Here is a 26,345-nt window from a genome sequence, read left to right on the forward strand (position 1 = left end):
TTGTCATTGTTACACCAGCGCTGCATTATATGGGTACTATATCTTTTTCTGCATTGTCATGCCTACACCCCTCTGCTGATTCTCAATGCACAACTTCCTTTACTGAAACCCTCCAGCACCTTGTTATGGTTTATTGGTTTATTTGGTTAATTTATGTGCTGCTTCCCCAGAGACCTTCTTGAGGCAGCTTTCCACTAAAACAGTACAACAAAACCATTAAAACACAACCATAAAAGAATAAAATCTAACGCAAGCCATGGAAAACAAACCAAAGCCATTAAAACAAGCTGGGGCAAAAGAACAGCATTAAATACACATTGAGCAGCCTAAAATGAAGTAAACAAAATCATCTTCAAGCCAGAAGCAGATAATAAAAGCCCAAACTCCTTAGTTAAAAGCCTGGGTAAAAAGGAAGCTTTTAGCCTGGTGCCTAATAGAAAGCAAGGCAGGCTTCAGCAGAACCTCATGGGCAAGAGCAATCCAAAGGCCAGGCTGAGTACAGCACAAACCTGTAAGCGCTACGGATGCAGAGTCCGTTGCTACAAGTGAATTCATTGTCCTGGCATGGCCTCCTGGTGCAGTTTTGATGTTCGTCATAACCATCGCTGCAGTCAGCATCCCCATCGCAGACCCAGGCTCTGGGGATACACCTTCTTTGCATAGGTCCATTATTCATGCAAGTGAACTCTGATGCTAAGCAGCTGCGATTTGCTAGAACAAAGCATAGTATATCAGCAAATGTAATTAAAGCACTTGTGTACCGTTACAGTCCCACTCTCAAGAATTCTTGCCCAGAAGGAGAAATTCCCAAGACTAGGGACAAGAATAAAATTAAAACAGAACCAAATGATTCTGTATAACGTTCAGGCCTAGCGGGTACTTACCACAACTGTGTCTTTGGTCTTCGTCGCTCATATCGCCACAGTCATTATCACCATCGCAGATCCAGCTTGCTGGGATACATCTGCCATCGTCACATCTGAACTGGTCATTCGAACAGCTCCGGACAGGCCGAACTTGGAAGAAGAATGGGGTTTGTCCGTCTGCCTGCTTTGTGGTATGCCTACCAGCATGCTAAAGGCAACTGTCCACTTTGCAGGGTTATTTTTTTTAAGTGTCAAGCAAGTGCTCCTAAAAGCCACCCCCCTTTTATAACAATGATTACATGCAAAGGATTAATGCCACAATGCCTTCAGCACTGTTCTCATTCACAAGCATGTCCCTAATCTTGCCTTCCTCAAAATAACATGGGCTAAGCCTTCCCTACTGGCGTATATAGGAGATTCCTTTGCAGAAGCCTTATGCTTTTGTAAAATTAGAAACATGGTCAGAAGGACCTTAGGGAGCAACAAGATTTTCAGGACATGGCCTTTAGAGGTTCAGAGCTTCCTTTGCCAGATGATAAAGGGAGCTTTGACTCTTGAAAGCTCCTGTTCCCAAAATATTTAGCCTCTGAGATGCTACTGGACTCAAATCTAGCTGGTCTGCTGCAGATTCGAATCATAGAGTTGGAAGGAACCTTAAGAGTCATCCAGTCCAACCCCCTGCACAATACAGGAAATTCACAGATACCTCCCCCCACACACACACACACACCGTGATCCCTGCTCCACGCCCAGAAGATGGGGAAAACTCTCCAGGATCCCTGGCCAAAGGCCTGGAAAAAAATTGCTGACTGACCCCAAAGTGGCAATCAGCATTTCCCTGGATGTTTAAGAAGGGGCCACAAGATCTAAACACTGATGCAACCCTTCCTGCCCTCCTCATGATCTGCCTTCTGATACTACACTAGACTAGAACATGAGACTCACTAGATTTGATTAAGGAATAGAGTCAGACTTGCATTTCTTTTTCACAGTAAACCATTTGTCCATTCCCTCACTTAGAAGACTCTAGAGTAACCTATGGTGAAGGACTTACGTCTATGGTCTCAATGGAACTCACTCATACTTTGGATTGTAACCTAAGGTATATTTTTCAAAAAGGCTGACCACCACTGACGTATCCATTCATTAACTTCAATTCATTTTCCTCAGCCCAGTTATGCCTTCCCAGATCATTTTGTTTTTAATTTCTCACTTACCACAAGAGGCAGGCTCATCTGAGCCATCAGCACAATCCACTGCTTGATCGCAGTACCAATGAGCAGGAATGCAGCGTCCAGATGAGCAGCGGAACTCGGCATTGGTGCAAGTCAGTGAAACTAGAAGGAAGAAGAGAAAAATCCCTCAGACGTCATCGTTCTTTTTCTCAGACTTCCAAACTGACTGAAGCTGCATTTGAATTCGTGACTAACATAGCAACGTATATATTATGCTTCTGTATATTCAAAGTACTTCTCACACATACATTGGGTGCGATCAGACCAGGAAGTTGCTATAGTGGTCTCCCAGCTTTTAAAAAGCTGGTGCCGTTTGAGGAGTGCCGTGGCAATCAGATGGTGGCTGACATGGGCCATGCACGCACCAAGAGGAGTGTTCTCACCAGATAGCCAGAAACGTGCCACGGAGGCATGGCAAAGCTAGGACACCAGGAAGTTCCTCGTGGCTATTTAAAGTGTGTGGAAGGTGTTGCAGGACAAGGTGAAGGTGGGAGCAGCATGCGGGCCAGATGTGCGCATGTGAACGCACCTCTTTAATTTGGGGGTGAGGGGTGGCTACAGCAGGGCAAAACTCCCATCTGATTGTGCTCAATATCTTACATAGCCATGTATCAGTAGGTCAATATTATCACCTCCATAATGCATATCTTAGGGGGTAGGGCCGAAGCTGACAGAGAACAGCCTGCCTAAGGCAATTTAGTGAGTTAATGGCAGAGAAGAAACTTAAACTGGGTTCACAGCTCAGTTTCTCAGCTCCTACAGTACAGTAACTATCCAAGACAGCAGCCTTCTAAACAAAACTGGAAGCCATTACAATGTGGCTCAATCTCACACTTCAAGGGCACACATATTAATAATATGACATGGGACCCAACAACATGGATTTTTCCCATCTGAATGGCAACTGGGGGGGGGGACTGTTTGCCCCTTCTTCTGACTTCACCTGCTCTAGGATGGACAAGTAGTTCCAGAGGGCAGGGTAAAACGGCTTCCCCAGAGCTAGTCCCAGTGGTAAAAATGTTGTGGGAGGAAAGTCTGAAAACTCCACTCTCCCCTGTGCCTACTTGCAGCTGAATGGGGAAACTGAGAACTTTTTAAAATCCCCAGTTGAACTTATAACCATGAGTTGGGTCAGGAACTCTTGTCCTGACTGGATTTTGCATCATGTCTTTCAGACCCAACTCCACATGTGCAAAAGGACAGGCACTTTTCAGATGAGAAAAATAACAACTTTAACACCTCTATAGCTATATTCATCTTGGGCTCAAAGCAAGAATTCATGAGTACTTTTTCTTTCTTATATGACTGTAATTAGCTTTTCTTTTCCTTTGCTAAGAATTATCTGGTTGGTACTTCGGCTCTCACAAGATTCAGAGCTGCAAAATCAACTTCATTTTACATGCTTATATAACATTTATTCAACTCTGACTACATATGCCAGCCTGCCCATTTGAAGCATCTCTGTTTCTGTGCCAGCAGCTATTGGAAACCAGCATGCTGGTATCAATGCCCTCCATACCATCACACAAACATCTATTAAGACTCCTAGATACATCATGCCCATCCACCCCCTTGCGGCATATTAACACACTGAGGGCCAGGGATACAAGGTCTATGAACGGATGACAGAAAAGGTTTAACAAGGAAGATATATAATATTACGAGAGGAAGTAAAGATTATATGATAAGTATAATACAGTCAAAGTGGGAGAAAGATGTGGAACTCTCAGAAAAGGGGATAAATAAAGTAATGAGAAATATTAATGATATAAAATTGGAAAAATTTAGAGAATTAGAAATGAAATTAATTTGGAAATGGTATAGAACACTGGCTCAATTAGCATATATGATTAAGGGATTGAGATCCAATTGTTGGCATTGCAAAAAGGAGAAGGGACATTATGCGCATTTATGGTGGGAGTGTTCAAAAGTGGCTGAATTTTGGCAGAAGATTTTGGGAAAGGTGCAAGAAGTGTGTAAAGTTAAAGTGAAACTTTCGGGAAAGGTATTATTTATGGGAATATTGGGGAACCCTAAAGTGGATAAGCCTTTCCAGGAGATATTTAAGGCTATGATTTTGGCAGCCCAGGCTGTCCTAGCATTTGGTTGGAAAGATGCCACGAAATGGACTTTGGATAAATGGAACAGTTATTTATACGAATGGATTCAGTCAGATATGTTATCAGTACTAAAACAAGGAAAGCAAGGAGAAGACAAGATTGAAGAAATTAAGGAAAGGTGGTATAAATATACAGGATGGGTAAAAACAGGAGGGGCCAATAATGAAATAAGGCTCAGGCTCCAAAGGGTGCGCATGTGGTTGAAAATACAAATAGGTTATATAATGGTCAATTTGGGAGGGGTGGGAGGAGGGAGGGAGGTAACTTATGGATCTGTAATATGAATGTAAGATGGAGAAATAACATGAGTTATATTACAAAATAAAAAAAAAATACAAAAAAAAAAAAGGTCTATGAATGCATCCCCAAAACTGACCCTCTCCCGACCTCAGCTCTCCATCTAATATTTCTTTAATCTTTATCTAAAGATAGTTTGGTATCTCTCACCTCCATCATGGGTTGGCTTAGAAGATTTTCATTTTAAGTTCCAGAATCTGAAAAGTATATTCATGTTAGGCAGACACATGTGGGCACAAGTAACGGCAGGCCTTCTCAATATGATCATCAAAGGGGCGGGGAATCATAGACAGTAGAAGAACTTTGGCTTTCTGCCCAAATCAAAGCCAAGGAGGTTAATTGGGGAACCATTAGCTTACCGCAGTGAGTGGGGCTCTCATCACTCATGTCGCCACAGTCATTATCGCCATCACACAGATAAGTTCGAGGAATGCATATATTTGTGCTCTGACATTTTGTATAGCCGGACTGACAAGTGCGTTCAGCTTTAAGAGAAAAAGAAAATAAGAAAGGAACGTTTAGATCTCTTTTGTCCCCTTATAAAGGAACAACCTAATTAAAAAAATACATGTTAACTTCAAACAGCAACATTTTTCAGACTTTCTGGAGTGAAATTTCAAATGTTCTATCATTGTAAGATCAGTCCAGAAGATATCCTCCAGAGATTAGCTAACATATTCATTCTGAGTCAGATAATTTAGAAACTTTAATCTGCCTTTAAATCATCCATTTTCGGTGTATTCACACACTACAAAAACAGTACAGGTAACTATTTTTTATCCATTAGTTTCCATGGATAATTATAATTATTTATTTTTCCATAAATAATTATAGCTTGTTCCTTCCACTCTGTCCTTTAGAAAAAAAAATTATCCAAATTTTGGCAGAAAGCATTTTTCAAAGGGACACATTCATGGAAACGATACAGGGGAGAAATGCTGTGCCTCAGAAAACAGGAACAGAAACAAGACCACCTGGCCCATTTCAGCATAACAAAATATTTTTATTTTTAAAAAGAACTATGTATCTAAAAAAATTAAACAAATCTACTACTCTCAGAATTTAATAATTTGGAGTTATTTTCCAATTCTTGGTATGGATTTGTTATGCAAAGTTTTCGGTCAGATGAGTAGAAATGGCCCAATATTAGGGCTGGAAGACAACTTTCTTAAAATAAATACATTTGAGGTAGGCCAGTGCCTGGAAAAGATCAGCCAGGAAGCCTATGCATACACCATCTTGGATTCCACAATGTGCACAGTATAATACTCAGTACAGTTTGAGTCAGTTTTGTCCTGCAAAAAGATGAGATTTGTCTTCCCTAAGAACAATCGCCTCTCAGTTCAGTACAGCCTCCTCATCACATCTACACCACCAAAACCACCAAGCAACACCCAAACATCCTCTTCATGTCGATCATTTCCACACCACCTGTTCTCTGATAGTTGCAGTATTATGCTAAAAATTCATAGCACTATAGCTGCAATCAGGGCCTCTGCCAGAACAGTAGTGCCAGGCCCAGCCCTAGGGCGCACAGTGCCCCAGGCGGGCTGATTGCCCACCGCCCCCCTCTGCATGGGCACCCCCGGGCCTCTTCCTGCTCACTATTAAGAGAACACTGTATTACAATGCCCGCTTAAGCAGGAGGCTGGCGTTGCTCCTTTGAGTGCGCTGGGGGAGGCAGCCTCTGGGAAGCTCACAGGGAGGAAGCAGGGTGGGTGAGCTAAGGAGGAGAGGAAGGGCCGGGCAGGCAGTGGAAGAGGACGGCAGGCGAGCTACTGAGGGGGAGAAGGGGAGGGAAGAGGAAGAGGATGGTGGGCGAGCTACTGAGGGGGGGGAAGGGCCGACAAATGAGCTACTAAGGGGGGGAGGGGTGGGCAGAGGAAGAGGCAAAGTAGGGATTTGTCTAGGGCATGGGGAGGGGGGGGCAATCTAGCGCACCCCGCCCTGTCGGCGCCCTAGGCAAATTCCTAGTTTGCCTAGTGAGTGAGCTGGCCCTGAATAGTGCTGATGTTCACTGCTCAAAAGAACACATGAACATCCCTGCTAGATCAAACTAGCGTCCATCTAGTCCAGTATCTTATTTCAGCTGCCTTGGAGGGTCTACAAACAGGGCATGGAGACCAAGGCCCTTCCCTGATATGCTTCCTAAAGCTGAGTTTCAGAGGTTTATCGCCACTGAATATGTTCTATTGTCACACCAAACCTAGCCAACACAAATGTAGTCTTGAGCAATTCACTGTTGGTTCAAAAGAGTAAAATTAAGTACATTATGCAATAACACAATAAAATACATTAATACAATTTACAAAAAAAAATGTTAACATTATCATTATATCAAATGATTTCACAAACTGGAACAGTTATAAAATAATGACATGCCCTATTATTTAGTCCCCAATGGCCGAAACACAGAGCATAGTATCCAACAGATGTTCAGCTAACAGAAGTGACTCTTTCTAGCCTTTCCAGCCACAGTAGCCTACTGCGGCACATTAAAAAGTATTGGTAGGATTTGGAGGGCCCTTGCATGCAAAAAAGTCACACATCAGGAAAAGGGAATTGGGCGAGATCACCCTTCTTCCATTAATGGAATGCTCATATGATACAGCTCTGTATTCTTTGAGTAGGATCCAAATAGCTTTTCCACTGGTGAAAAAAGGAGGAGGGCGTCTCCTTTCACCACCAAAAGCACTACCCTAGGGATCATGGGACCTGCATGAGAAATGCCATCTAGAATGGAAGCTGCAATAACAGGGGGAATAGGACTACTATGAACAAAAGTTTGGCAGGATCTAACATATGCTTCCAAAGTCAGTGGGACAGTTCACAGCATGTACATTTATTAATGTTTCTCAATCACCAACAAATAATCTTCACAACCAATCAATTTCTCAAGATGTTCATAAATCTGACTGATTTTTTTTGACCAATTGTGTTAAAAATACCAAAAATTTGTTTCCTTTTACTGATTCTTTACAAGCAAAAAAAATTAAGTTTCCTCTTTGGTGGCCTAAAGAATCAGATCCTAAAGGACAATATGTATTTGGGATCAACTTACGGCAATTTCTCTCATCTGAAGTGCCATTATCATAACAGTTGTTTACACCATTGCAGACGTATTCAAGAGATATACACCTTCCATTATTGCAAGTAAATTCTGTGTGGGAGTCACAAGTTCGGAACAAGCAGCCCACCTCATCACTGTTGTCTCCACAGTCATTGTAGTGATCACAGCGATAAGGGTAGGGTACACACCGCCCATTGCCACATGTGAAAGCTGTTGGCTGACAGGTATGAAAAGCTGAAGGAGAGAAATGTGATAAAGAAACATCACTGATGGAAGAGACTCCTGACAAACGCTTCAAAGAAGTATGTGGGAGTTTAGTTTGTTTTTACCTGCAAGGGCAAACACAGCTGCAAAGCGGACTGCATGTAAAGCAAAATACACATCTTGAATCAGTCAGTCAGAAGGCAAAGTTATTGGTTTTATTTCTACCTGGAAGGTTCATTGCTAGAGTCTACAAAACCCTCCAAGAAAACTGAACAAATGGCAGAGCAGTGCAAACAAGAGGAAGCAAACTGGAGATGCTGCTGCCAACTTGTTGCCATAAAACAACACAACTGCACAGTCAAGGGAAATGTGGTATTTTCTTTATGTATTGTGGGGCTTCTCTATTTTTTAAAGCAGAATTTTATCAAAACAACATCACAATTCATTTCCTTCACCCATCATCTTTTTCTCCTTCCTGTTCCTGTAGGAGTCTCATACCATTAGTGCCCTTCCCTCATTTGAAGTCTTTCAGTGCATCGGGCCAGGAAGATTGTATGTGTAGAGGAAGAGTTACAGAGCCCCAAATCTGAAAAACCATTCATAAACTGTTTTGGAAATATTCTTGTTGAGTGGGTGAGTTAAGAGCATTTCATACTCCACAACACATTTTCTCATGTCTTACCTCACACATTATTATTATTCTGATCTTACAAACATTTAAGCTGGAAAAAATACTTCCTAGTCCTGCTAAAAATTATATTCCACCCTCTTTGAATCTAAGAGGGCAAGTCAGTTCTAACATCTGTACCATCCCCCCTACATTAATCTTTTTAACTTTTTATCATTTGAGTTATGTCTGCTCTTGGATGCAATCTGGTCTCCTTTTCTAGATAATCCCAGCAACATAGACACCAGGACTCTGGCCAAACAGATCATGGATATCTCTTGATTTTTATCAAAACAGCTTCCTGCAAGGCATTAGAGTTTCTGATTCAACTGCAGAAGTGCTTACCACACACACTTTCCAGTTCATCACTGCCATCCCCACAGTCATTATCATTGTCACACTTCCAGCGCTCTGCGATGCACCGTCCATTCAGGCAAGTGAAAAGTCCTCCCCCACACCTGGTGCCATTGTCCACAACACAATGCTTGTTGTTGTTGGCTAAATACCAGCGTCCTTCAGAAGGACATTGACACTCTGCGCCAGTTGGGCCTATGTTTGATTACAAGAAACAACAACTAAATATTATGATATTAAAAGATCAATATCTTTACATATAACTTACCACAAAACATTCATCCACTTAATGGAATGTGAATGGAATGTCACTCAAAAAAAACAACAGGCAGGTTCTCATGGATGTCAGTCCTTTAGCAGCATGCTTAGAATAAGCTCTTTTATGCACTCCGAATTAGCTTTGTTTTGTTGTATTGTTGCAATGTCACTGGTTCCAAGACTGCAACGACTACGTCAGCTTATAAAATGAGCATGGCAATTCCAGGGAGAGGTTCATACAATATCTGTCTTGCCAAATGAGGTTTCCACCTTCTCACTTATTAACCCAGGAGTCTCTGGCTGTTGAAGAGTGGCTCATGCATCCCATGATCCCATTCATTTTTGCTAAAGAACCCTGATGCAGAAGAGCACTGAAGTGTTATAATTGCTAGTAGGTTGGCCCATAAATTGAATGATATATGATTGGGGCAAAAAATAATCTCAAAAATACCAAGCTATTACAGGTTCTGGATACTTGAAACAAGTCACTGAGAGTGTTAAGAAACACACTGATTCCTTTCATCATGAACTATATTTTGCTGCTCCAAGATACATTTGAATTTGTCTTGGTGTGTGGAATATACCTCATATATGATGTGTTTAAGGTGTGATGTCTGAACTGTAAAGCTGGACAATGGTTACTTGCCTGTGTCATGCGATCTTTATGTCCCAGCCTCTCCCAGGTAAGAACTGCATCTCCCACGTAAGAACTGCTGCAACTTTTTTTACCAGTTGCAGAAATGTCAAATGATCATCACCAGGCAAAAGAGCAAGAGTCCAGTAGCACCTTAGACGAACAAAATTTGTGGCAGAGTATGAGCTTTTGTGACTCACTTCAGTGACTTATGAAAGCTCAATACTCTGCCACAAATTTTGTTAATCTTTAAAGTGCTATTTGATTATTGCTCTTTTTTATAGACAAGACTAACACAGCTGCCCATCTTGATCTATCATCAGACAAGGCAGTGTCCTAGATGTCAGATATGGTTGGAATTTGCCAATGCTTAGCCATCTCCAGCTTAGAGCAGAGCATAAATTTGGCATGCAGAAGCTCCTAGGTTCAATCTATATGTATCCAGTTCAAAGGACTAGCAAGGCAGTATGTGACGCAAAAGACCTCTGCCTGAGTCTCTGGTGAGCTGCTGACAGTCTGAGTATAGACCTTACTTGATCTGTCATCTGACTCCATACAAGCTTCGTTTGTTCATGTATTGGTATGTCTATGTCTTTGCACATGTATGCGCTACGTACTTTGTGAAACAAAACTTACATTTCCATTGCAATGATGATCCAAACTAAAATGCTATCTGAGTGCAAGAGCTTAAATAAAATTTTCTCAGCTGATCTGATCTTGCATTGAAAGACATGGCACTCAATGGCAATACAGATGTTATTAAATTCATCATTCGGTATCTTTTTTTTTTACCTGTTACACAGATATGGCTGCAACCGCCATTGAACTGGTTACAAGGATTGGTGCATTTCTGTTGCTTGCTTTTGGCCCAGACATGAATATCCATCGGTCTGGATGGCAGATTCGAGATCATAACTATCTGATCCGACCCATCATATTTGTTGGCTCGGTAAATACTTCGGGTGTTCCAGTCTGTCCAGTAAATATGCTGATCAAAGAGGGTCATTGCAAACGGATAGAGGGCTGTGCTAACAATGACCTCACGATTTTCACCTGTAAGGGTGCTGCGCTCTATCTTCTGTCTAAAACAAATTGGGAGAGGTTAGTATTTGAAAACAAACCATAAGACACCAAAATTTCATGCATTATATGCCCCTAAACCCCCTTATGAGAAATGCTGTGACGCACATCAAAACTTATTGCCATCTTCAAATTCTTGTAACCCAGAGCAATCAAATATTAGTTTAGTTTATTTGATTTATATCCTGCCTTCCTCGCTGAAGTAGGCTCAGGGCGGCTCACAATACATAATAGCAGGGGTGGAATTCTAGCAGGAGCTGCTTTGCGTATTAGGCCACACACCCCTGATGTAGCCAATCCTCCAAGAGCTTACAGGGTTCTTTTTTGTAAGCTCTTGGAGGATTGGCTACATCAGGAGTGTGTGGCCTAATATGCAAATGAGCTCCTGCTAGAATTCCAAACCTGCATAATAGAATAACAATAAAAACAGTTAAATTAAACATTAGAGTAAAACAATTTAAAATATTTTGGTGCTAATTTCCATACAGTTTAAGGATGGCATTCAATGATCTTAACACCATTCACCTTAATTGCACTCAAAACCACACGTATTTGCATAGAATTGCTTGCCCCGGTGGCATGTCCTATTGTTAGCTATTTTATTATACTGTACGTATGGAATCATGCCCTGAACTGGATAGACCGGGCTAGTCTAATCTCGTCAGATTCTGGAAGCTAAGTAGAATTGGGCCTAGCTAGTATTTGGATGGGAAAACCCCAATGAATACCAGGGTTGTGACACAGAAGAAGGCAGTGGGAAACCACCTCTTGCCTTGAACGCTTTACAGGGTCACCATAAGTCAGCTGTGACTTGCCAGCACTTTCTACCACCAGCAGCAAATCATGCCCACTTGGATTCAGTAGCTTTTGTCCCCATCGTTTTGCTTGCTTGGCAAACAGAAAATTAACTAACAGGGAACACCACTGGCTACAAGAAAAAATTCTTACTCATCATAATGTAGTGTTTTGTTACTAAACTACTGCATATTATTTAGACCAGTGCCATATCGCAAGCATCTAAGAAACCGTACAATATACAGGCCCAACTGCAAGCAAAATTAAACATGGATACATACAAATTTGCATCGGCCCAATAAAGCAGCTGTTCCTCATAGTCTAATGTTAGTCCATTTGGCCATACTAAGTTGGTGCTGACAATGGCTGTCCTGAAATTTCCTCCAAGGGTTGCTCGTTCTATTTTAGCATTGGAACTCCAATCGGTCCAGTACATGTACCTATAATAACACAATTCTTACTTTATTTGTTTGCTTATTTCTCTAAGGACCATTTCTGTCCCCCCCCCTTCTTGCCGAATAAAACCAACTCTCCAGTGAGTTGGAAAAAAATAAAGTGAAACAACAACAGCAATAAGACTAAAATCATCCCCAAAACAAAAACATTTAAAAAGAATAGCAGCGGGAAAAATAAACCCAGAGTAACTGCCCCAAAACAATTCAAAACAGCAAAAGCAACCGTAAAACAGCAATGGAACCACAGATAAAATGCCTCCAAGCAAAGAAAACAGCAGCTTGAATCCAACTACTTGCGCATAGCAGGCGCATTAATTTTTCTTGCATTCCTCAAGCCCTTTCCAATCTCTGCAAAGATCGTTCCTGGGGGTTACAGAACCCACATGGTGAATACCGGTAGAAGTTGGGGGGCTGGAGTAAGGAGGTACAAGGGAATGAAATTGCCTCATCCCTTCTGTGGTGCTATGCTTCTAGCAAAGAAAACCATTTCATTGTCTACTCCAGGGATGTCAAACATGTGGCCCGAGAGCTCCTATCAAGCCCCCGAGTGACTGGCTGTATCTGTTTCCTTCTGCATTACAGCTTGCTTTGCAAGGCTCTCTCAACTGCAGATCTATTGAGCCAAGCCTCTCTTCCTTCTATTGTCTGAGGCTCCTCTCCCTCCTGGTCTCCTGGGGAAGGCAGGAAAGAGCCAAAGCTTCTTTTGCTCAGTTCCCTGGATTCCATGGGAGAAATACAAAGAAAGCACCTTTAAGGCCAATGAGTGCTAAGTTTTAAGCATATTTTAAGTTTTTAAAAATCTTTAATTATGTTTGTGTCCTTTATAAAGTTTAATCTCTGCTACCTGATCTTAAATAGGTACACACAAGGCCCAGCCCAACATGGCTTGGCCCGGCCCAGCAAGGTCTCATTTATGTCAGATTCGGCCCTCATAACAAAATGAGTTTGACTCCCCTGGTCTAGTCCCTTATCATTCCAAACCTGTGCCATATTCCTCTGCATGGGTCCCACAACCCAAGGACTGAGGTTTCCAGGGATCAGAAGGGAAGGCAAAAATGAAGAGGGATGCAGGAAAACTCCCATGTTCCATAGAAGGGCCAATAAATATAAGGGCAAATAAAATTAGACCAACTAAGTTTTATCGATAGAACCACTGCAACCTTCTGAAAGAAAACAGACTTCCAAAAGACCAGAAGGGATATGGCAAACTTCCTCAGCCAGGAAGGAAGCTGGCACTTTGAGGCCTCCCTTATTAATTTTGATATGATGAAAGCAGAGAAACAAGGTATATAAAAGTAGACATCCCTTATTTCACAACACATCACAATACAGTTTTACAATACAACACAGTATGTGGAGAGTACAGCTTACCCTTGACAAGGATCCAATACGATGGCCCTTGGTCGTGGAACATGAGCCACCACAGAGCGATTATATCCATCCACAGCCATTGAATTGATGGTCTGATTTAGATAGTCACTATAATAAAGTCTGTTGTTGATCCAATCAAAGGCTATACCGTCTGGAGTTCCCAGATCTTAAGACACGCAGAATACAAAGCACAACAAATAACTCTGCATGAAGACACTATGAATCAACCACCATAGCACGTCCAAAAGGGCCTTTTGATTATCACAATGGGATATTACTGGTCTGTCTAAAGCTTTAAAAATCACTTTTAAATGTGTGACAGAAATCAAAGGTATGGTCAGCCTGTTTATGGGAAGAATGGGCTAAAAATCGAATAAAATAAAAATAAATAAATAAAAATAATAATAATATGTACTTCTTAAGGCTCTCATACGAAAGCATGGCTACTCTCAGTCTTGGCAACATCTACATATACTTTTATTGAGTGTTCTATCCTTCTTGTATGCTATTATTTTTACTACTACTACTGGTACTACAAGAACAGGACCAGATCTACATGTTTTTTGAGGGGGGCAAAATTAAAAAATGATGTTCCCTTGGGGGCCCATTCTATCTTATGGGCCCACAGAATAGAATGGACTCCATACCCAATTTGGCGCCCCCCCCCCTCCAGTGGCATTCGGGGCAAGCTCCCCTCCGCCCCTCCCTAGATTATGGATTCGGTCCATAATCTGCCCAGAAAAGGTATCTGTTTTGGGGATCCACTATGATATGCCTTGGCATATCCACAGTGGTTTTAAGCAGGCCCTGTACAAGAAAGAGCTGTGTCCACCATGGTACCTTCATCTATATTCCACTAGACAATCCTAATCAGTTACTTGAAGAGAAGTATGATTTACAGTGCAAACCAAAGCAAAGCAAAGTTACACCCTTCAAAGTACACTGAATTCAATGGACTCAGAAGGGTGCAACACTGTTTAAGATGAGACTGTAATTACAGGCAGAGCTAGAGTAATATTCTGATTGTGGAGACACTTGATGGCTTAAAACACAGACCTAGTTATTCAAATAATCATACAGTTAAGCATTGTAACCCTGAAAAAATACATAGTCATGTTTACCTGATGCTATTACAGTGGGGCTACCAGTTCCAGAGTAGATGTTCAGGTAACTTATTTTTCCTGTGCCTGCTGGAGAACTCTGAGTGAAATATATCACATTATTCACACTGTCATAGTCAAGAGCTACTGCAGTTCTTAATATGTCCACTGTTCGAAATGGAGGGCTATGATTCTCAGGATCCAGATGCAAGCTTCTAAGGGCGTTCTCCAAAGTGAAGATTAGGTAGTTATCTGTCGAAATGGAGCAGCTTTTGCCATTACTATCTAGCAATCCAAATGCACATCCACACTTTGGTGCTTCCAGGTCAGGGAGTGCAAAACACAGATGAGCACAGCCTCCATTGTTCTCCAGACATGGATTGTGGTTGACGTCAGAAGGAGACCGTGACTGATAGTGACTGTTGTAAATGGTAACATCTCTCAGCCAGTTGATGTTGTCTCTTATAACTGCTGGCGGTTCAGTATTTCCTGGCTCTTTACTAGCTTGGAAGATTTTTTTCAAATTCCTATCGACCCAAATCATAGAGTTTTCAAAAATAGTAATGCCATACGGAGTTGGGTAACGGCTGCCATAGCGGACAATTTCTGGCTCCCCGCCATCTGATGGAATCCTTGCAATCATGTCTAAAGAATCATCCACCCAGTAAATGTAGCCATTGCTGTGATCTACTGCCAAGCCACGTGGTGTAACGATGCCTTCAGATACCAGCACAGTCCTATTGGTAGCGTCAAAAAATGCACGTTCTATCTTTGGATTCTGTCCATAATCTGCCCAGAAAAGGTATCTGTTTTGGGGGTCCACTACGATATGCCTTGGCATATCCACAGTGGTTTTAAGCAGGACACGGCGATATGTAGTGTTTAAACGTAGAACTTCTATAAATGTCTCTCTCAGGAATGCATTAGTAAAATAGAGATTTCCTGGGTTAAAAAACAGAAAGAAAGAAACACCAAAGCAAATAAAACATGGATACGTTCACTTTCAAGCAGTGTTAAGAATATGCAAGAAAGTACAGAAGTACAATTGGGAACTTGCAAGGACTTGTGGGAGACATCTCACTTCCCCCTCTCCCACTATTTTTTCTTTCTCTTTCCTGAAAGCCTCCATAGTCTCCCCCCCTTTCCTGTGCTGGTTAAAAGCTCTAAAACCCTATTAGAATCATAGAACCATATAGCTGGAAGGGATCTCCAGGGTCATCTAGTCCAATCACCTGCACAATGCAGGAAATTCACAAATACCTCCCACACACACACACACACAGTAACCCTTGTTCCTTGCCCAAATGATGGCAAACCCCCCCCCCCCCTCCAGGCTCCCTGACCAAACTGGCCTGGAGAAAATTGCTTCCTGACCCCAAAGTGGCGATCAGCATTTCCCTGAACATGTAAGAAGGGGCCGCAAGAACTAAGCACTGATGTAGATCTTCTTGTCTTCCTTCTCATGATCTGCCTAAGTTCTCCAGCAGGGCTCTTTGGTAGGGTTTTCAAGTGCCATCTGAAAAGCGTCCGCAGGCTAGCAGTGTCCTGTGGGTTGTAGTGCAGATGCCACAAGGCTACACAAATGGGAAAATTCCTACTAAGGAAAGCAGAGATCCTTCTAATGAAGGCACATAGTACAGTCTTAAAACCAGTCCATACATTCATAAGAACATAAGAACATAAGAGAAGCCATGTTGGATCAGGCCAATGGCCCATCCAGTCCAACACTCTGTGTCACACAGTGGCAAAAAATTTTATACATACACACACACTGTGGCTAATAGCCACTGATGGACCTCTGCTCCATATTTTTTTCTAAACCCCTCTTGAAGGTGGCTATGCTTGTGGCCGCCACCACCTCCTGTGGCAGTGAATTCCACATGTTAATCACCCTTTGGGTGAAGAAGTACTTCCTTTTATCCGTTTTAACCTGGCTGCTCAGCAATTTCATCGAATGCCCACAAGTTCTTGTATTGTGAGAAAGGGAAAAAAGTACTTCTTTCTCTACTTTCTCCATCCCATGCATTATCTTGTAAATTCATATCCTTACAGGCTAGCTCATCATTTCTTGCATTACACGAAATGACGACTGACTTGGGAATGAGTCCTAATAATGACAGTGGCAACTACTTTTGAGTAAACGGTTATGTATTACTGTTATGCGTATGGAGCTGAAACTTTCCTCATTCTGATGTAGCCATGTTAACAACTAAGTGACATCTATTATATAAAGCACAGGCAAAGGAACTGAAGCAACAAGAATCTCTACAAATGTGATGTTTGTTACAAGAGTCCAATGAGACAACAGAGCAAAGTGAAACTGTCCTAAATGACTCCTATCAAGAACGTACGATTTTTGCTAGTTATTTGAATAACATTTTATATCAGATTCTTGGGATCCAGATTTCCTAAAATATAAATAACATAAAAAGATAACTATATATTTACTGTGCCTTAGTGGTACAGACCTGATACCCAATCAACTGCAATGCCACGGATTCCGTTGCGCCCGATTCCATTTGTGATGACATCTGTGAAATAGGAGCCATCTGGCTTGATTCTGCGTATTGCATTTTGAGAAGGACTGCTACTGCTGAAGTCACACCAGTAAATGAAACCAGAAGGGATATGGACATCCACATGTAGTGCATTTCTCCCTGAAACGTTTTGAAAAACATTCTTCTTTATTTAATATTCCATTTGTTGCCCCAAGGTCATTCCAGCACCTGCAGGTGGAGGCATGGGGAATCAAACCTGGTTCTCCCAGATAAGAGGCCATGCACTTAACCACTCCTCCAGTCACAGCCAACATCACCTCAAACACAGTATTTTGCAAGTAAGTTTCACACATTCACTTAATGATTGAATAATGAGAAATCAAGTAATGCACACGCACATGTGAGCTAGCACTGCTATTTAAGACTCGAGGTGTAAAGGCATAAACAAAGAATCTTTTTGGATTCTTCCACAGCTGATGCATTTATAGGTTAGAGATATCCTGAGATGCATCCCGAGATACACAAAAGTGGTCAAAAGCTGCAATAAATGGAATTAACCAGAAATAGCTGATATAGGCCACTAACAGACGACTGGCTCAGGGCGGCATCAGGCTGACCCGGAAATGAGCTGGCCAGACAAGAAGCGCCTGGGAGAGTCCCAATGGTCTGCGGAAGAGGGATGGGCCGCAGGCACCCCAGGGAGCATCGTGAGTGCTCACATACACCATCCATGGCTCCAGTTTGGTGTAGTGGTTAAGTATGCGGACTCTTATCTGGGAGAAACGGGTTTGATTCCCCGCTCCTCCACTTGCACCTGCTGGAATGGCCTTGGGTCAGCCATAGCTCTGGCAGAGGTTGTCCTTGAAAGGGCAGCTGCTGTGAGAGTCCTCTCAGCCCCACCCACCTCACAGGGTGTCTGTTGTGGGGGAGGAAGGTAAAGGAGATTGTGAGCCACTCTGAGACTCTTCGGAGTGGAGGGCGGGATATAAATCCAATATCTTCTTCTTCTTCTTCTTCTTCTTCCCCGGGCACTTCCCAGCTATCCAGATGGCCAGGAAGGCATCTTGGAGGCACCCCAGCAAAAAGGCACCACTTTGAAAGTGGTGCCTTTTCAAGCTGGCTCCCAGTAAATGGGGGATGTCTTGGGGGTGGGATGGGGACAGCAGGCAGATGTGCACATGCAGACACACTTTTTAAATCCGCCTGCCTGCTGTCCCCAGGGTGGCTTCAAATGCCCATCTGTAAGCAGCCATAATGTAACAGTGCCTATACATAGAACTGCCATGGATTTTTCACCAAACTCCATATTTGAAAGGAGATAAGAACTGTATCATTAGATCCTGCTCTCAGTTCCAATGTTCCAGCATCACCTCTCTTTCTGAATTCCAGTCAAACAAACAGTATTTCTCAACAGCCTTGTTTATCTCATTTTTAACTTAATCACATGAAATCCATATGAGGGAAGTACAGCACTACCTATCCACAGTGGCAAACAGAACATTAGACATAAAAGGATTCTGCTAAGGAATGATAATCTCTTCACCTACCTCTTCCCGCTAAGGGGACCATTGCTTCAGAGTGGTCCGATGCTTCCAAGCTAAATCCTTTAATTGCAGACAGCATGGAGACAACGACAAAGGAATTGTATGGGGAACAGGTCCTGTTGTCAGGATTTAATTGGAAGCCAGTTGCACAAGCACATGAGAAGAGCCCCCCAGGTACAGGCAGGCAAAGTTGCTGACAAACCCCAGCATTGTTACTGCAGCCGTTTGAGGAACCAGCAGAATCTGGACACGGGAGAGACAAATGTAAACATGAACTGAAGCTCACTGCACATGTCACCATTCAAGAGGACCAAGTAAATAAATGTTGTTGTAAAGACACCCCTACTCTGACTAATCTACCTCACAAGGTTGTTGTGAGGATAAAATGCAGGAGAAATGGCCAACGTTGAAAGCTGTTTTGGGTCATCACTGGGGAGAAAAACAGGGCATAGACATCTAACTATATAAATGCCTCAGCCCCTAGCAACCAGCAAAACCTATGTGTTGGCAATTTTGGTGAACAGTGTTGATAATTTTCCATAGTGATAAACAAATGTGGTGCACATTTACCAAATTATTCCAACTGTTTTAATTACTGAATGTGTAATGTTATCATATGTATGGATTTTAATTGTTTGTTGTAGTTTTATACTGTGAGCCACCCTGAGCCTGCTTCGGCAGGGAGGGCGGGATATAAATCAAATAAAGTAAGTATAAGTATTTTAAAAACTGTTTGAATTACTGAATACCAAATAATTTGTTTGAATTTTCTTACTAGTAATGAATGACCTCGGACAGTTATATGCAGGCCTTTTTTTGTAGCAGGAACTCCTTTGCATATTAGGCCACACACCCCTGATGTCAATCCTCCAAGAGCTTACAGGGCTCTTCGTACAGGGCCTACTGTAAGCTCCAGGAGCATTGGCTACATCAGGGGTGTGTGGTCTAATATTGTAAAGGAGTTCCTGCTACAAAAAAAGTCCTAGTTATACAAAATGTATAGACACAGATCCTAAAGGTGGCAATTTATTTGTTTATATTTCCCTGCATAAATTAATAAGTTTTGCCCCCTTTAAGATCTGAGGTCTTCCTGAAGCAGAAACATGACTATAAAATTTCTCTCCATGCTAGTTCTGTTTTTAAAAGATGGAAGAAATCCTGCTTATTCACGATGGCTTTTGGGTCCTTTTGTAGTTCCACAACTCCCTTTCCTGATTCTGTCTCTATGTTAGTTAACAGGATGCCGCTTCAGAGGCTGCAATTTTAAGAGGCAGCCTGATGCAGAGGGGAAAAGAATTTAACCCTTTTCCCTGTGCCCTAAAGCTTTCATAGTCTAGATCAAATACTCACTGTCACGATAATAAACTCGGAGGCATTTCAGTCTTGAAACGTTGTCTCTCAGCACCACTTTATTTGCTCCGGTGGACTTGTCAACCCGCTCGATGACCTCGTAATCACGGTCAGTGTAGTACAGAAAAGAGCCATAGACAGCCACACCCCAGGGATGAGAAAGGTGAAAAACCAGGGTCATCCTGTTTGTGCCATCCACATTCCCTCGTTCAATCTGGAGATAAGGGATATTAAATATTACAGATTGAAGCCAGCTATCCACGTGCAGGAGTGTATCTGGTTTTTAAAACTACACACCTTACTTTCTTCTTTTAACTTTGGACAATCTTCACATCACCTCACATAGCCCCAACTAAAAACTGTTAAGGTGATGTAAATACCAGTCATAGCTTAGCTAACATTGCAGCTCAACTAGATATGGCATGAGGTTCATGGAAGAATCTTTCCCCTCCGCAGATTTTATCACCATTCACTGAATATCCCAAATCCTACTGGAGCCATAAATTTCCCACCCACTGCACACTCCCAGTTCTCTTCACCAAACCACGATAAGGAAAATGCTGCATAAACGATATCTCTGTTTGAAACAGAACAGGAAAGGCAGAAGCATATGCCCAAGTATTCCTGATGATGCTTGCTGAAAAACCACCCTCTAAAAAATTTATTCCAGTTACAATATTCGGAATACATATAACATCTTTCACTTTCTTTGGAACAATGATAATCTCAGTATTCTTATTTTTAAAATGTCTTCTAAGAATGACATGAAGAAAATCCATTCTTGTATGCATACGTACCACCCCAGTGCTTGTGACTGGCCAATAGAGTTTTTGTTCTTTGATATCAAGGGTGATAAACTCAACATGGTCAAGGTTGCCAGTGAAGAGGGTTCTGATATCTGATCCATCCATGTTTGCACTGGCAATCTTTGCTGGGATTCCAGTGTGAGTTCCTTGGTCTGTCCAATATAGTTTCCTGCAATAAACATTATCTCATCTATCACAAAAATAACACAAAAATGTCTAGAAAGAAGAGGAGGTGTCCTGACCCCACTGGTGGACCACCTGATGGCACCTGTTTTTTTTTTTGGGGGGGGGGGGGTGGTAACTGCGTGACATAGTGGCCATTCTTTCTTGGTATGTAGTTTGGTCCATGTTTGCTTAATTTTTCCAGACAGCCTGGTGCTGGCATGATTCCTCAGCTCCTGTGCTTCTGGTCAGTTTCCAGTGCTCTCCCTTGCCTTCTGGTCAGTTTCCAGTAAAACTGACTAGAAACAGCAAACTGAATTCTATATAATGAGTTTAGGATCAAGGAACCAGAAGAATAAAGCCTGACTAAATTTGGAAGTAGCTCATTGAACTCACCCTCTGACTGGATCAACAGTCAAACCAGTTGGCATCCCACATCCTGAGAAGGTACCATCATTGGTAATGAGTGTTTTCCGGTAAATTACTTCACTGTGAAGCTTCAGAACCTGCAAAACAGATCCAAGCCTGCTGATTTTGTTATATCAAGCAACAAGATGTATTATTAGACAGCATCAATCAACATAGAGTCTAAACAAAATACAAACCTAGGTAAGCTTCATACTACTGCATGCAGTCTAGACTGACTTTACATTATAGGTATGAACAAATTCTGTCAACTGAACTGTGTTAGCATAACTGGATCGTTGCAAAGCTGTGGTGCTTACCTCAATGGATTGCGTGGAGGGATTACTGTAGTAAAGGTTTCCAGATATCCAATCTAAAGCTAGACCAAAGGGAGCTCCAATAATAGCTGCTGGGGCAAATACAGCCCTGTTTGTTCCGTCCGACTTCACTCTATGAATTTCACCCTTAGTGGGGAGAGGAGGGGAAAATTACTTATGTTATTTTAATTATAGCCTGCCATTGAGATTATATAGTCTAAGATGATGCAACCAAATAATCTTGCCATACGACTATGCTATGCAATGCAACTGTATCAATTGTATTGACTGGTTTTTAAAACTGTTAAGTTCAATGTTTTATATTGTTAAATTTAACTGTTTTGATTATTATTGTATGTTTTTATGAAATGTTGTCAGCCGCCCTGAGCCTGCCGAGGTGGGGAGGGCGGGATAAAAATAAAATATATTATTATTATTATTATAATTATTATAGGATAATGCAATAGGAGTGGGGTCACAAAAATCAGAAATAATGCTATATATATATATATATATATATATATATATATATATATATATATATATATATATGATATAAACAATGTAAAGATGAAATTATAAAAGCAGAAGCAATGTAATAACAGCAAGCTAATACATGAAATAAGCAATGGAACAGACTACAATCCCGTTCTGTTTTATAACAGAGGTCTCCACTCCATGAGGTAACAATCTTATTCTGCTTACAGAAAATAAATTACATGGAGCTCAAACAAGGAAACCCTGCATGGCTTTCTTGTAGCAAATGGTTACCAAGGGATGCTACAATCGTGCTCAGTATTTAGCCTTTACAAATGCACTATCAATGTTCAAGGCACAGGCGAGTACAACAGCCCTGGTTCCAAATGGAGTGTAGCGTAAAAAGTTAAAACTAACAGGCAACATCCCTTTTTCACAGGCATGCAACCTAAGAATCAGCTTTGATTTTCCTTCCCACCCATGTCAATGGCAGTGGTTATGAAAAGCTTCCCATTGCTGCTTCCTTTTCAAAACATCAGGGGTGGCCAAACTGCTGCTTGGGGGCTCTTCCACCCACATTGTGTGACTCCTGAAGCCCCCACCAGTCCATCAGCTTGGAGAAGACATTTGCCTCCTTAAATCACCTCTCCAAGGCAACTTCGAGAACACATTTAAAGTTAAAATTGCTTTCTTTCCACCTCTCCCTCCCCCCGATTTATTTATTTATTTTCCTTCCTTCCTTCTTGTCTTGCAGCTCTGAAACATCTGATGTTCATGTCTTGCGGCTCTCAAACATCTGATGTTTATTCTATGTGGCTCTTGCATTAAGCAAGTTTGGCCACCCCTGATCCATAGTCTTGTTTGTTCGCCGCCCAAAAGTTGCCAAAGCATTACAGCTAGCAGCACTGTACCGACACGGCCAATGTATGTCATCACCAACACTGCATGTATCAATAATATACAAAGTTGCCAACTCCAGGTTAGGAAATTTCTGAAGATTTTGGGGTGGAGTATGGGAGGAGGTGGACTGCAGCAGGGCATGATTCCATAGAGTTCACCCTCCAAAACAGCCATTTTTTCCAGGGGAACTAATCTCTGTTCTCTGGAGATCAGTTGTTATTTCCTGGTGATCTCCAGGCCCCAACTGGGGAGCAAACCCTAATACTGCAGCGCAGCAGGAAACCATTGTATAGCACACACTCCGGCCTTGCTGAGCTGAGAGAACAACAGAACGATCCTCAGGGCCAGACCTGCCATTAGGCACACAAGGTCATTGTCAGCCTTCTGGGGGTGCCAAATTGGGCACCCACCATATGACCCAATGACGTTACCAGTGCAGTTAGCCTTGCCTAGGGTGCCAGACAGTCCAGGACAGGGGTGTCGAACTGATTTGTTATGAGGGCCGGATCTAACATAAATGAGACCTTGTTGGGCTGGGCCATGTCAGGCTGGGCCATGCCAGACCAAGCCATGTGTGCACCTATTTAAGATTAGGTGGCAGAGATATAAACTTTATAATAAAGGACACAGACAAACAATTAAATATATATTTTTAAAAAGCTTAAAACATGTTTAAAACGTTAGCACCCATTGGTCTTAAAGGTGCTTTCTTTGTGTCTCTCCCATGGGATTCAGGGAACTGGGCAAAGGAAGCTCTGGCTCTTTCCTTCCTTCCCCAGGGGACTGGAGGGGTGGGAGGAGCCTCAACCAATAGAAGGAAGAGAGGCTTGGCTCAGTAGCTCTGCTGTGCAATTGAGAGAGCCTGGAAAAACAAGCTCTGCCTGCCCCCCTTCCTCCCTCAGCTAATGGAGAAAATGGAGGTTTTACTCTGTAGCTCCTGTGCAACTGAGCAAGCCTTGCAAAGCAAACTTTTATGCAGAAGGAAGCAAGGGAGAGGGAGGAGAAGAAGAAGAAGAAGAAAAGAAGACTACAGATTTATACCCCGCCCTTCTCTCTGAATCAGAGACTCAGAGCAGCTTACAATCTCCTATATCTTCTCCCCCCACAACAGACACCCTGTGAGGTGGGTGGGGCTGAGAGAGCTCTCCCAGAAGCTGCCCTTTCAAGGACCTCCTGCGATAGCTATGGCTAACCCAAGGCCATTCCAGCAGCTGCAAGTGGAGGAGTGGGGAATCAAACCCGGCTCTCCCAGATAAGAGTCCGTGCACTTTAACCACTACACCAAACTGGCTCACCAAACTGGAGAAGGAAGCAGATGACAACCAGTTGCTCGGGGGCCTGATTCAGTCCCCAGACCGCATGTTTGACACCCCTAGTCTAGGAGCCAGCCCTGGTGATCCTAAGCAAAGTTGAGTTAGGACTGCCCTGAAAACCATCCAACCAGAATCCTAAACATACTGTGTCACCACAGGTGACCAGGAGGTCACTAAAACCAATGAGCTCAGGCCCTTTTATTCCATCAGGCATACGGCAGGTGAAGCCAACAGGTCTAGTGACATGTTTTCAAAGCACTGTTTGTTGTTTTAATGTACTATTCTTTTAAATTATTCTGTCGTGTTAATTTGTTCTGCAAAATTGTACTGTTCGCCACCCTGAGGGCTCTGAGCTGAATGGTGGCTTGTAGATGAATAAATAAAATTGATTTTAAAAAATATATAAGCCTTACATTTGGCAGCACTTGCAAGTGAGAAGTTATGAAGCTAAGCAAGAAATTAGCTTTCGTAATAGGATTACGTTTCCCCCATTTGCCAAGCATAAGAGTGATGCTGACACGAATAGTGCTGCACTGTACCAATGCCAAGATTAGCATGCCCAGGTAATGCTTATAGTTCCCATTTCTTACACCAGTTTTGGAAAGCAGACTCCTTACTATAGGGAAAACCTCAGTACTCACTGGACTTTCAACCCAGTAGATCATCTGCTCTGTATCATCAAAGTCAACATCGACGCCGTTCTGCACTCCCGCTATTGGGACCATGGCATCATTGGTTTTCTCCCCAGGATTCAGAGAAATGCCATAAATTATGTTGTCTCTTACAGCTATCAGGAACGGCTCTTCAACTGTAAAACAGCACCATCAGCACCAAAAGTTTGCACTCACGCATCTTCTATGATTTAACAAAAGTCTACGGTTTGTTAGTGCCTGAAGGGGGGTGGAATGCATAAACATTTACATGATGTTCACGGAAAGTGATTTGTGCACCTATAGCATGCTTTCTTTGGAACAGTCCAATTGAAATGTTCACTGTTCAGGACTGTACTGAAATAGCAAGCTTACATGGAGTGCCAGGGTTTTGTGATTGAATCCCCGGGACTATTTCAGAGGCAAAAGGTAGCTTTGGGGGGAAGGGAGATGATCAATCAGGGGCACGGCCAGTGCGTGGGAGTAGGCCAAGTAGGCAGCCACCTAGGGCACTATCTGGCCTAGGGGGCGCCACCATGTGCCCCCCTCCTCATGCGCAGCGTGTGTGCTCCTTAGAGCCTGCCTTCCCCTATGGAAAGCAGGCTCCATGAAATGCAGACAGTTTCGCATTCCCCGGGTCTGTAACAGATCCAGGGAAAGCGAAAGCGGATGGCGCTTGTGCAGTGTGCTCCTTGGAGCCCAGCAGGGATAAATTAACCAATTGTAAAAGCTGAAGAAAAGCAAATTACAATTTCTAAAAATTGGCTCCTGTTGAAGTTGTCTGCTGCCGCTCATCCTTCCTACTCTACTTTAACAGAGCCAAGGGGTGGGAGCCGTAGCTCCGTGGTAAAGCACCTTTCTTGCATGCACAAGGTTTGTCGCTGGCACCTCCAACTAAAAGGATCAAGTATTCTCACAGTGCTTATAGCTTAATCTCACAATTAAAAAAAAAATTAAAGTAAAAAACTGCAAATTAAAAATGTAAATAGTTTCAAGTTTCTTCATTTCTCTTACAATTCTGTTTTTTAAATTTTGGGGAGGGTGCTAGTGGGCAGCTCACCTAGGGCACCAAATACCCTAGCACCGGCCCTGATCAGGGGGGCCATTGGACACACTCCCTCCCCTTCTGCACATGGACCCTAGGATCTCCCCCTGCCAAAGCCAATCTGTACACAACTTGGAGGGCAGAAAGAAGGGAATCCTGCAGAGGTCCGCTGCCAGTTTGATCAACACATCCATCAGAGGAGAGGGATCCTCCTCACCCCAGTGCAGCCCAGAAATCTCTGATTCTGTGAGATGGAGGGAGATCCCCAGGAGCAGAATGATGGACAAAACTAGGGACTTCAATGAATAGGATTTTTCACCACAGAACAATAGGTGAAAATCCCCCTCACGTTTGGATCCAACCATTATAATG

General features: G+C 42.5%; 1 protein-coding gene across 1 annotated transcript in view; it reads right to left on the reverse strand.

The window, feature by feature from the left end:
• LRP2 (LDL receptor related protein 2) overlaps positions 1-26,345 on the reverse strand; it is a 204,885-nt gene that overhangs the window by 60,397 nt on the left and 118,143 nt on the right. Inside the window, exons 32-48 of the mRNA XM_060257327.1 lie at positions 24,920-25,086; positions 21,592-21,735; positions 21,263-21,372; positions 20,696-20,873; positions 19,899-20,112; positions 18,552-18,791; positions 16,975-17,163; positions 14,528-15,448; positions 13,407-13,572; positions 11,862-12,020; positions 10,498-10,787; positions 8,805-9,008; positions 7,580-7,822; positions 4,878-5,003; positions 2,084-2,203; positions 885-1,016; positions 510-711 (exon numbers count right to left, since the gene is read on the reverse strand). Coding sequence (XP_060113310.1) covers positions 510-711; positions 885-1,016; positions 2,084-2,203; positions 4,878-5,003; positions 7,580-7,822; positions 8,805-9,008; positions 10,498-10,787; positions 11,862-12,020; positions 13,407-13,572; positions 14,528-15,448; positions 16,975-17,163; positions 18,552-18,791; positions 19,899-20,112; positions 20,696-20,873; positions 21,263-21,372; positions 21,592-21,735; positions 24,920-25,086 — 3,805 coding nt within the window. The remainder of the gene's footprint in view (positions 1-509; positions 712-884; positions 1,017-2,083; positions 2,204-4,877; positions 5,004-7,579; positions 7,823-8,804; positions 9,009-10,497; positions 10,788-11,861; positions 12,021-13,406; positions 13,573-14,527; positions 15,449-16,974; positions 17,164-18,551; positions 18,792-19,898; positions 20,113-20,695; positions 20,874-21,262; positions 21,373-21,591; positions 21,736-24,919; positions 25,087-26,345) is intronic.

Source organism: Heteronotia binoei, chromosome 16 (assembly GCF_032191835.1).
Source record: "Heteronotia binoei isolate CCM8104 ecotype False Entrance Well chromosome 16, APGP_CSIRO_Hbin_v1, whole genome shotgun sequence".
NCBI classification, from domain to species: domain Eukaryota; kingdom Metazoa; phylum Chordata; class Lepidosauria; order Squamata; family Gekkonidae; genus Heteronotia; species Heteronotia binoei.